This window comes from Rhea americana, unplaced genomic scaffold, assembly GCF_003343005.1.
Source record: "Rhea americana isolate MKP2758 unplaced genomic scaffold, rheAme1 scaffold_74, whole genome shotgun sequence".
NCBI lineage: Eukaryota > Metazoa > Chordata > Aves > Rheiformes > Rheidae > Rhea > Rhea americana.
The window spans coordinates 2,330,974-2,343,294 of record NW_028186912.1 but is presented as its reverse complement, the minus strand read 5'-3'; the positions used below and the strand labels follow the sequence as shown (position 1 = coordinate 2,343,294).

General features: G+C 40.8%; 1 protein-coding gene and 1 pseudogene across 6 annotated transcripts in view; both read left to right on the top strand.

The window, feature by feature from the left end:
- ARHGEF28 (Rho guanine nucleotide exchange factor 28) overlaps positions 1-12,321 on the top strand; it is a 130,778-nt gene that overhangs the window by 66,614 nt on the left and 51,843 nt on the right. For all 6 annotated transcript variants that reach the window (XM_085322079.1, XM_085322077.1, XM_085322075.1 and 3 more), the window contains one exon: positions 11,189-11,319. In XM_085322079.1, the coding sequence (XP_085178205.1) occupies positions 11,189-11,319 (131 nt within the window). The remainder of the gene's footprint in view (positions 1-11,188; positions 11,320-12,321) is intronic.
- On the top strand, positions 3,748-4,849 carry LOC146585962 (uncharacterized; annotated as a pseudogene).

Here is a 12,321-nt window from a genome sequence, read left to right as displayed (position 1 = left end):
GTGGTAGTGAGAGCACACTTGATTACGTGAGGGAATACTGCTGTGTTCAGGGGAAGTCTTTTGTGTCTGGGCAGTTGAGAAGACATTTCCCAAGTGAACAAGTTATCTAACAAATATGCTCCGTCTTTTCCTTTTCTCTTAAACTGTGGCCACGAYTGGAGGTAAGCGAGTGCTCTGGATGGAGTGCAGGTGTGAAAGGACACGTCAGTTCCCGCATTCCAGTATATCCAGGGGATTTATCAGTGCAATTTGAACCTGACATTCCAGGGAGGGGAGATATTTTGAAGTGGATGCTTAAACCATGGATTTATATCCTCTCTGTATTTTCAGTCATCCATTGTCTTTTGTAATTCCCTGGGGTTGTTAATTATATATATAAATCAAACAAGGTCTGTGGGAGTGTCTAATATTTAAAGTGAAAGTCTAAAGCTTCTGGTGTCTGGAGCAAATTATTCTTTCCAGGCCTAACAAAGCTGGCACTACTTCAGTTAAGGCAAAGGCAGAACAATGATCTGTTTCAACTATGTTTTATGTAACGTGCGCACTTCATGAAGTGCTTGTATAATAACTATTTTACCCCTAAAAAACTGATAGATATTTGTGTAATGGATTTTGAATTAAATTTACATTTAAATTGCATTATTTTCTTTCAACAAATACATTGTTTTCTCTCACTAAAATGTGGACTGAGGAATCACTTGAAACATAATACAGAAGTAGCGCTGCAGACCTCAGCAGCCTGAAAAATAATTGAAGTGAAGTAAGGAATGTTAACAAGCTCAAATGTCATCATCTTCCAAAAACTGACATTTAAGCTAATCCACATTCCCTCTCCTCCTTTATGTGGAATACAGAAGAACATACATTGTGGGGTAACTAAAAGAAATGTTTGGTGGAATTGGTTAAGAAACACTGGACATGTTATTTTTGTATTAGCTATTGTACTGTCACATTTGAGCCTGTTTAAAAATTGTAGTTTGTGTAGTGTTGGGGGAAGGGATAATGAGTTCCTACTGAATACTAATTGCCTACGAGTTGTTCAGGGAGACTGTATAAGAATGGAGGATTTGTTGTAAATTAGTCACTAGCTGTATTGTGCATTGCTGTGAGGTTAGACCAGTGCTGTAAAGGTGCCAACTCTACAAAATTCTTATGATTCACTGTCTAACTTGGTGACTGTGTGAGGGAGAAAATACTATTCAGACTAAATATTATTGGAAGGAGAGCTCTTCTAATGATAGCATAATCTTTCTTTATAACACTTAAGCTTTAAGCTCATTTGAGTTAGAAAGATGGGAACTACAGACTTTTGACTGGGTTATCAGTGCTTTTCCAGCTGCAGCATCCCAGAGTCTGCCAAAGTTGTAAACATGGAGAGGGAAAGTATTGTTCTGCAGTAATACAGGGTCCAGCAGATTGATAAGTGTTCCTTGCTTACTGTTTGTTAATCTTTGGCTTCTAAAACTTCAGCATTTTGCCTAGCTTCAGTTTGAGAGTCCTTGTGTATCCTATTTTTAACGTGGAAACAAAGCTTTGAAGAAGCCTTGCAATAATTTGTTTATTTTTGAGACATATTTTCTCATTCCTTGCTCAGTTCCTATTGTTTTCATTTACATCCAAATGGAAAGGTGAGTTAATGATTCATTGGCACACAATGACCTTTCAAATAGCTCTGGACCACGATGCAACAGCTCCACTCGAAGCTCTTGTACTTCAACCTCCTTGCTTTGCCTTAATATTTGCAGCCTGATCTGTCTACATGCCTGGACGCCTGAAGAGAGCAAACATTTGGAGCTTCTCCCTCCCCTGTGTTTAGTGGGCAATTCGATCCTTCTTTGTCCGTTCCTTTATTTTACATCACTCTTAGACTTGACTTGCTGTTGAGAACAACAAAGTGCAACCTTGGGAATCTGCTCTCTCTTACCTAGAAAAAAAAATGGATTCAGACTCTGATTCACCTTTTAATTACTCTTGGCCTTCCTTACCTAAAATGAGGATTCGAAGAAGGGCATCCAGACAAGGTAGAGAAAGCTGTCTTCTTTTAAATGACTCTTACTGAATAGCTCTGCCTCTGTTTTGTTGTCTGGTTGTGTGCAGGTGGCTATACACAACTGTAATGAAGTAGATTTTCTTCCTCTTTATCAAAAGTCTACCTCAGTGTTAGTTATACTTTTGTAAATAATGGTATTGGAGTTTGTTAAGTAAGAAGAAAGTGTTTTCTCCAAACTATATAGTTTTTTTAATATTGTTTGTTTATTCTCTCAGGGATTTTTTTTCCTGGTTGTGTGTGTGTTACTTTCACTGTAGTGAAAGCAGTTCTGGCACCCTACAAGCTTACAGGGTGGCACTGCTACAGAAAGTTTTGCTGGTTGCAATTGTTTCTCTTCAAGGGGAAATTTGTAATTTAGATGTATCTTAACAGCAAACAAGAAAAAAWTCAGTTATATGCAAAAATCTTATCAGAATGAAGAGAAAAATCTTTCCCTTTCTGTAAAAGAAAGGTGACATGTCAGTTGCTCTCTTAACACAGATCCTTTTGCAGTTAGATACAGTCCTTCTTTGTGGGGAAGTTTTGGGAAGGTAAGCATTATAAATATTGTCAGTATGATAAAGGGTGTTTTAAGGAGGTTTAAAGGCACTGACCAACAAGTTTATGTTAGGAAAAATTGYCACTGAAAGCTTTAATGAAGATATAATTTTTACTGAATTCAGACAGAAGCAAAGGAATGAAGACATAGAGTTGAAAAAGTATAATTCCTTATTATTTTCATAAAATTGCTTTTTGTATTTCAGAAGGGGAAAAATAAATAGGAGGAATAGAATCTGTCAGTGTCATTAAAGTCAATGAGTCAGGAGAATTATGCTGATTATACAGGCTGAGATTTTTGACCTTGAATTTTAAAATGAGAATGTTTACAAAATGCACATTTTAACCTGCAGAATGTCTTCTGAGATTTTTACTTTTGTTCGTGGAATTTAGTCATTAACCCATTATTTCCCAAGAGCACAGGAGTTTCTCAAATGTATGTGGTTGCATATACAATTTGTAAAGAAGATGAAATGTGTTGCAAGTTGTGGTGTGCGTTCTTTTTATATCTCGTGAGAACTCATTTTATTTGTATATGTTTTAACTGTGCACCTATCCTCCATGGCACTTTTGTTGTTCTTTATTTTACCTTTAAATAGCATTATCTTTTTTTACTTCACCTGCTCTATAGCACTGTATACGTCTGGTGTTTTATATGGTAGTATTGCATCTTATTTCCCATAACCATTAACAGTATTCTAACACATACTGCTTTTATGTTCAAATGATCATTATTGTGGGGTTGATAGACAGGAAGACCCTCCGGGTGCATGTGCACCCAGAATTTATCAGTGGATAAATGGCAAGGGTTCGTTTGTGCTTGGAGCATTGAAATCCTACTGCTTGTTGGGTGGGAGAAGTAGCTCTGCAAGAGGACACCAGATTTGTGACCTGCTTCCTGCCTCACTTGGGGAATGCTGCCTCTGTGGCTTCCTCCCCGAGCAGAACATGACTTGTATTTTTCCAGTCATGCAGTCTTTGCTGGTGCACAGGTGGGCAGGGTGCCTCACAGCTGCATTTCCGTGATGTAGGAGCCTAACTCTCAGCGAATGAGAGAATGGTAGCAGCTGACAAGAATCAGTGTGGCCCTCTCCTTCCCACCACAAAAATCACAAACGCTGTTATCTATCATGTGCTGTGTGCTCCGGCTAGTGTGGGCGATGAAGTATCAGCCTCCTCCCTTCTGCCCCCAACTAGCATGCTGTTTGTTTCATGGTTTTGTGTATGCCCTTGGCAATGCTGCTCCTGGGAGGCAAGGCTGTGTGCAGTGGGGAGCTATGCAGACCTCAGGTTGGTAAGTCCAAAGCAGAAATTCTCAGACCCTGCCTTGGGCCATAGGCACCAGTGTTTTCAAAATTTAAATCTCCTGAGACCTGAGGTTCAGCTTTTGTCCATGGTCAGAGACCTCTCAGTCTTCACTGAATGGGATAATTCAGCCCCTGCGTTTGCAGTGAACTGCTGGAGGGCTGCGGCCAGGGTGGCAGGCAGCGAGTGTAGGCTGCACGCCTCTGCATCAGCCTCCATGTATTGCTGAGCAGCAGGCTCCTCTCCCATTGAAGCATGTGTGTACGTGGCATAATTAAAGATTAATTAGGCTTAACRGAGAATGTGAATGTGACTCCAGCTTAATGATTGGACTGGAGAGGGGTCTAAGTTTTGATCCCTACTGGAAGATCCCTGAGGGTATTAATTTTATTGTTAAATGTGAAATGGCCAGAAGACAGCTCTCTTCTCTCCTACTACAGAGTAGTTGAGGTTGGAAGGGATCTCTGCAAATCATCTAGTCCAACACCCCTGCTCRAGCAGGGTCACCTAAAGCACATTGCACAGGATTGCATCCAGGCAGGTTTTGAGTATCTYCAGAGAAGGAGACTCCACAACCTCTCTGGGCAACCTATTCCAGTGCTCTATCACCCTCACAGAAAAGAAGTTCTTCCTTATATTCAGGTGGAAATTCCTGTGTTTCAGTTTGTGCCTGTTGCCTCTTGTCCTGTTGCTGGGCACCACTGAAAAGAGTCTGGCYCCATCCTCTTGACACCCTCCCTTCAGATATTTGTAGACATTGATAAGATCCCCTCTCAGTCTTTTCTTCTCCAGGCTAAAGAGGCCCAGCTCTCACAGCCTTTCCTCATAGGGGAGRCGCTCTAGACCCCTAATAATCTTTGTAGTGCGACACTGGACTCTCTACAGTAGTGCCATGTGTCTCTYGTACTGGGAATCCCAGAACTGGACAGGAGATGTGACGTTATCAGGGCTGAGTAGAGGGGCAGGATCACCTCCCTCAACCTGCTGGCAACACTCTTCCTAATGCAGCCCAGGAGTCCTTTGGCCTTCTTGGCCAGGAGGGTGCATTACTGTCCCATGGTTAACTTGTCCACCAAGACTCCCAGGTCCTTCTCTGCAGWGCTGCTTTCCAGTGGGTCAGTCCCCAACCTGTACTGGTACATGGGGTTATTCCTCTCTAGGTGCAAGACCCTGCACTTGCCTTTGYTGAACTTCATGAGGTTTCTCTCTGCCCAACCCTCCAGCCTGCCCAGGTCTCTCTGAATGGCAGCACAGCCCTCAGGTGTATCAGGCACTCCTCTCAATTTGGTATTGCCAGCAAACTTGCTGAGGAGGCACTCTGTCCCCTCATCCAGGTCATTGATGAAATAGTTGAACAAGACTGGCTGCAGTATTGACCCCTTGGGGACACCGCTAACTACAGACCTCCAGCTAGACTCTGTGCCATTGATGACAACCMTCTGAGCTCTACTTTTCAGCCACTTCTCAATCCACCTCACTGTCCACTCACCCARCCCACACATCCTGAGCTTACCTAGAAAGATGTWATGGGAGACAGTGTCAAAAGCCTTGCTGAAGTCAAGGTAGACAACATCCACTGCTCTTCCCTCATCTACCCAGCCAGTCATGCCATCATAGAAGGCTATCAGATTGGTTAAACATGATCTCCCCTTGGTRAATCCATGCTGACTACTCCTGATCACCTTCTTGTCCTCCACATGCTTAGAGATGACATCCAGGATGAGCTGTTCCATCCCCTTTCCAGGGATGGGATTGAGGCTGACAGGCCAGTAGTTTCCTGGGTCCTCCTCCTCGCCCCTTTTTTCAAGACTGGAGTGACACTGGCTTTGTTCCAGTCCTCAGGCACCTCTCCAGTTCTCCAGAACCTTTCAAAGATGATGGAGAGTAGTCTAGCAATAACATCGACTAGCTCTGTCAGCATTCGTGGGTGCATCTTATCATGGCCCATGGATTTGTGGATGTCAGATTTGCCTAAAAGATCTCTAACCTGATCCTTCTTGACCAAAGGAAAATCTTTCTTTCTCCAGACTTTCTCTCGTCTCTAGGGTCTGAGATTCCTGAAGGCTAGCCTTAGCAGTAAAAGCTGAAGCAAAGAAGGCATTCAGTAACTCTGCCTTCTCTGTATCCTTCATCACCAGGGCACCTGCACCATTCAGCTGTGGGCCTRCATTTTACCTGGTCTTCCCTTTGCTACTCATGCATTTGAAGAAGCCCTTTGTGTTGTCTTTGACATCTTTTGCCAGATTTAATTTCAAATGGGCCTTAGCCTTCCTTGTTGCATCCCTACATACTCTGACAGTGTTCCTATCTTCCTCCCAAGTGGTCTATCCCTTCTTCCACTTTTTGTATACTCCCTTGTTCTGTTTGAGTTTTACCAGGAGCTCCTTGCTCATCCATGCAGGTCTCCTGTCCCTTTTGCAAGTCTTCTTACTCATAGGGGTGCACTGATCTTGAGCTTGGAGGAAGTGATACTTCAAAATTAACGGCTCACTTGGACCMCCCCTTCCTTCTAGGGCCTTGAGCMATAGGATTCCTCCAAGTAGATCCCTGAAGAGGCCAAAGTTTGCTCTCTTGAAGTCCTTCTTTGTTTGTTAGTACAAGGTCCAGCAGCACACCTCTCCATTGGCTTCACCACCTGTGTCAAAAAGGCTAGGGCGCATGAGTTAGTGATGCAGATGCCCAGTTGAAACTGCTCATACTGTCCACATTACAGAAGTGTATGTCACTTTGATCAGTGCCTTGCCGGGAACTTGTGGAATTCTTTCCCCAGATTCAGATGACCATCTGCAGATTTAGAAGAGTATTTCAGTAGTCCTATGTGACCTATGTGTTTAATTGTCTGAATTTCTTCTCTTACTTCATAGTTTTGGTGCTTACTTCCAGTTATACATTAACTTCTGCTCAGATTGTAGGGGGTAATTGTGATGAGCTGTCTGAAAACTATTCATTGTATCTGGACAAAGGAATTTGTAATTTCTTTCCGGACTCTCAATTTGGTCACACTGATGGATTTCACTTCTCTTTACTATGTGCCTTCTYGTAAAATGATACAAGTTTTGATTTTTGTGGAAAAAACATCATCAGTATTATGTTGTTGTTTTCCAAAATAGATCGTTCAAGGATATGCATTTTCTTATGCCAACATAAAGCATATTTTAAATTATTATTATGATTGTGTGTTTTTTAAACTGTTATAAGCTTTTGTGCTTGGTAAAATGTGTAGCTTTTGCTGTGTAACTGATGACAACATGACAGAAGATGCAGAGAGCTTGTGCCTAGTGTTTATTGGTCAAGGTCTTTTATCCATRTTTGGAGATTATCCTTCCCAGCACTGTGGCTTTTTTTTCCACCTATGTTTAAATAACACATACATCTTTGCTGTCTRTTTACCAGGCAGATGCCAGAGATCCACATGCTCCGTTAGAGGAGACATGCCTTTATTTCACTCTTTTTCTGTGGCCGTGGTACAGTACAGACCCTGAGAGCCCTCAGCTTTGGCAGTAGGAGCAGATTGGTGAGCTGTACTTGCTATATATTTCAGTACTAGAGGGCTGAGTGAATACTTCTGTGTTATATCTGCATCGATACTTTTGTCAGTAAACACCTWGCAGTCTGGTATCGATGCTTTTCAGACAGGTAAAATGATTCAGGACACTTTGGCTGTCGCAAGAGATTTGTTTGCCCAGTTGGGTGTTAACGGAGGGGAAGAGGAGAGTGGCAGAAGCTCTGCCTGGGTGCCAGGTGTGAGCTGTGCCAAGATGAAAGGCACAACCCCAGCCGTGGTGCTCAGAGCCCAGAAGAGGACAGTGTAGCTTATGAGTAGATGGTATTAGCATGCTTGAGAACGGCTCTCGGGGAGAGTTAGTTGTGTGACTATCCACAGGACTTTTTGCCCTCTTGAATTCCCTGTTAGAAGATAAGGTAGATTTTGTTCAGTAAAAGCCCCGTGTGAGTCAAAGGCAGAAGCATCACATGGGGTGGGCTCCTGCCTCTGGCACTGTAATGGTGTTTGGCGCAAGGGCTGTACACGTTTTACCTGCCCTGCTGTATACTGTGCTGAAGTCTTGTGTGTGCCATGAGAATAGCCACTTCGAATGGGCAGGGAGGAGTTTTGAGATGTTTTGTTTCAGAACACATTTACTGGATACTCCTATCTTTTAGCCAAGAAGAGACTTGCTGTATATTAATAGTGGCACCTGATGCGGAGGGCTATTACCTGCTTCCATTTCAAACTCGTAGAAGTGCTGCTCTTGGTGCCTGTACAACCAGGATGGCTTGTAACYGCTTGCATGGCCAGCAGCAGGCAAGCAGGGGGGGCTGCAGGAATTCAGTGCATGATGTGGACATTTGCTATGGTTTTGTCACTTTTTAAACTCTGCTGGCCTTTGCATTAGAAATAAGTTACTAGYGCGGTCAATGTGTAATTAATAATGTTCTCCCCTGCATTCAGCAAAGTCTTGAAATACTTTTCTTATTACAAAATTTGATGTAGCTGACCCTTAACGCATGTATGAAATCTGTGGGAGGGGAGTGATAGGAAGGAGTAGTCCTGTTCCTGGAGAAGCAAGGGTACCACGTGGCATCACACAGCCCAGAGGAACCTGCTGGCTTTTGTCTTCTCATTCAGAGCCCTCGTGAATATCTAGAGATCTCACCTTTAATAACAAACTGACTGGAACATAACCAGAAGAATAGTTTGTATTTGCCAGTGATAGAGATTACAGATGAATATTCAGTGACTAAAAGTACTGTGGATAACACCATGTTTTGATGTATTCTGTTCTATTTGCAACAGTTGTCTTTTTGTACCTGGTTGTTCCTCCTTTATAAAGTTTTAAAGTCATGTAAAAAGTGGTATTAGAAGCTGCTATATAAATAAAAATGTAATGTAATAGGATGGTTCTTGTTGCTGTTTTTGGCTTGGGATTTGCCCATCATAGCCCAGTCCCTTATCTCACTGTAGAGACCCCAGCAATGGGGAAGGGTGCTTAAGTCAGGAAGCTGGCTCAGCAGGAGTCGGCTCCAATTTGCCCTGTGATTCAGCAGGCCTTGCATGGGCTGCTTCTCAGGGAAGAGTGCATGCTAAACCTTGCTCAGCCTAGCTTTGGAGCAGAATATTGTCTGTCATGGTTATACCAGTACTGGAAGAAGATCGTGCTAGGGAAGGTAATAAGCATACAAGAGGCAATGTAGAATCCCATAATTTTTTTTTCTTGGTTGATTTAAGACCAGCATTCAGAAAACTTTGCTTGCCACAAAAAAGTAATGCCTGTTTTGCCAAATCACATCTCCCATATGATTTTAGCTGCCAATGTCTGATGAACTGCAGTAGCAAACAATGGYTTATACTATTTATAAGTAAAGACTTCAAGATCTTGGCAAACGTAAGGAAATGGTTGGTAGCTTTAGCAGTTCTCAAGATGGCACACTCACTAAGATCATGTTAAAATTTGTGCGGGAGAGAAAAGCAAAATGAGGTATATAAGAAAATTTTTAATGGTATAAGAGCCCACAGGGTCTGTCAGGATTAGAAACTAAGTAATTCCTAGAGTGGCATTTCTAAATGGGGATTTCCAGTTTTCCATAGGTGTAGAGCTTTCTGTTCTTGGGATTTATGACRTAACATCTTAAATCAAAACTGTAGTATAGCATTGCAATTCTGGCAGTAATCCAGATGTTCTTAAAGAAATGAATGCACCAGATCTTGACAAGTGTAGCTGCTAATCAGTGCTGTTTCTTCATAGTATCATTTCTTGCAATCTGATGAGCATGGGAACCTTCCAAATGCAATTCTCTTGTCTTATGAATATAGCTTGGGGAATGAAAGTCTTTAGTGGTATCTTTTTCTTTTCTACCATTGCAGAAAATAAATTTTACTTGGTACAAACCAAAAAGGAATAGTTGCGTTATATTCAATAACAGGTGAGCAGGAGTTCAATTTACTGAAAATTTTGAGCAGAGATGTTTTACTGGGTCTGATATTCTTCTCTATTGCATCGTTTTTTTGCTAGTGTATCTCAGTTCACTTCCAGTGGAAATACTTGACTTAGAGCACTAAAAAAAAAAAAAAAACCCATTCATTACATCTGTTTCTTATTTATTTTTTTTAGCTGCCTGTTTTCACATAGTCTAGAACTGGACTGGTTTCCAGTTTGTGAAGTTTTGCCCTTTATCATCTTTTAAATTCTAAGTCAGAAGATATTATAAGGCCGTGAGTACCAGCTCAAGTGGTGGATTGGTACATATACTTCATGCTCATAAGCAGCTTGAAGAGAAGYGTGCCTACAGGACAGACTAATAGTGTCTCTGTAGCACTTGCCTAGGTTTTCTGCTAGTCAAAGCCGCCAAATACAGTCAGCCCATGCAACTCTTCATGATACCTAGAGTGAGGAACACACTTGAAAACTAGGTCCTGAACTTTTGTAGTGGTTATTGAAACACATAACTTATCATTTCAGATAAAAAAGCAGGTCAGATACAGCCTTTGTCTGTCACATCCTGGTCACAGGTCAAATCTAAATTGGCTGCTGTCACCCCATAAGGGCACTATAAATGGCATTTTATTTGTATACCTCTCACTTTTTTGCTGTTCTTTTTCAYTTTAAAAAGAATTTTCTATGTAACTAGTAGCACTATAGTAAAACACTAAAGTAGAAAACTATTTTTAAAACAAAACACAGGAACAAATAAAGTTGAAATTAATATTTTATTATGTTTCTGCCAGGATACATAATGTCTTAGGAAGACGATTGTTTGACTGCAGCTGAATTGTATTCTGTTYGCAAAATGTATCAGAAATTAGATCTTTATAACTTACAGACCATAGTCATGAATAGTCCCAGCCTGTAAGTCCTAATCCTGTTTAGTACAGCTATACATCAGCAACTACAGATCTTTACAAAATTCTAGYGCAGGGGGAAAATAGAAGGTATTCCTAGCCAAGATAAAGGAAAGCTTTTTAAGTTGTATATATCATTTGTGATGTACCTTTTAGAGGCTTGTCAGCTGTGAGCTTCTAGAAGCACATGAGAAATATTAGACAATTAGGAAATTTGCAGGTTTCTGAGTGGCTAGACAAATATTACCAAATTTTAATCCTAAGTTTTGGTACTTAATGGTTAAACTTTATCATTTTTATTATGCTCTGTACATGTGTATTTTTATGTATATGTATGTGTATCTATATCTATAGATAAAGATAGATACACACACATACATATCTCTATACAGAGATAGATAGATATGAAAATGGTATGACAAATAATTGCATATTTTCCACAATTTCTTCTTTTCTAGAACAGCGACATTCGACCCTTGATGTTCTCAAGAAATTCAAAACTCCACCTACATTTTTTGCAGCAGCCAGACTTTCTGCCATGCTGAATGGAAGTGATGAAGTATATGCAAACTGCATGGTAGTAGACCAAGTAAGTTTATGTTTGAACTTTTGGAATATATTTTTTCATTGTCTTCTCTAAAATAACGTATTTCAGTGATAGTAGAATCTTCTGGCTCTGTCAGCAATGGTGTATAGGCACTTATTAAAGCCTTAGAATAAAAAGAGAAATACCTTATTCTTTTCAGCTGTGTTTTGTAACTGATTTATGAAATCCCTTTCAATAGATTCAAATAATGATGTAATTACTCTCCCTAGCCTATAGGAAGAACTCTAAGAGAGCCCTACAGTCTTTTTTGTGTGTTCTGTGAACTAAATCGTATATGCTTCTCTAAGAAATATTAACACAATGCAGTTTTGCTCATATGCACTTCAGCTTTTCTAAATTTGGTATACATGTACAAAAGAGCAAAGTTTCCTGATACTGGATAATTGAACAGTTAATTATTGGTTTAATTTTTTTAAGCTTAACAAAAATGAGAAATTGATCAAAAAGGTACAACCAATGTTCTGCAACTAGTATAGAGTACTCTGATACTAGAGATCCTGCCCACCCCTTCCTTAATGTTCATGTTTGTAATATTTGTCACCGGTACTGGAGATTAACAAAGCATCCTGAACAAGTTGTGTTGAATCACTGGTGTTACATCTGAAATCCCTTCCCCACTGTCACACTTTGATGTCRTAACTTGAGAGGGGGACTAATCTGACTATTGTGTATACTTGTTGTGTGTGGTTAAACAGCTGCCAAATTTTAGTGGCATGTAGCTAAGTTTCAGTGATGGTTGAAGAGATGCATGTAGGTGTAATGTGCCCTGGCTTCTCCCAGGGCGGAAGGTAGAATACAGCAGTAAGGAAGGATTGGTTCATAGAAGAGTTCTGAGATTTTACAAATGTTTTGAAAGGAGATTTTTTTTTTGCTGTTTCTCCTGAAACACTTCAGCCATTGCATTTGATACTGTTTTCTGTGAACATTTGAGACAGGTRTTTCAGAGTTCAGCATGTTGAAAATGCACCTAGAGGTACCAGATAT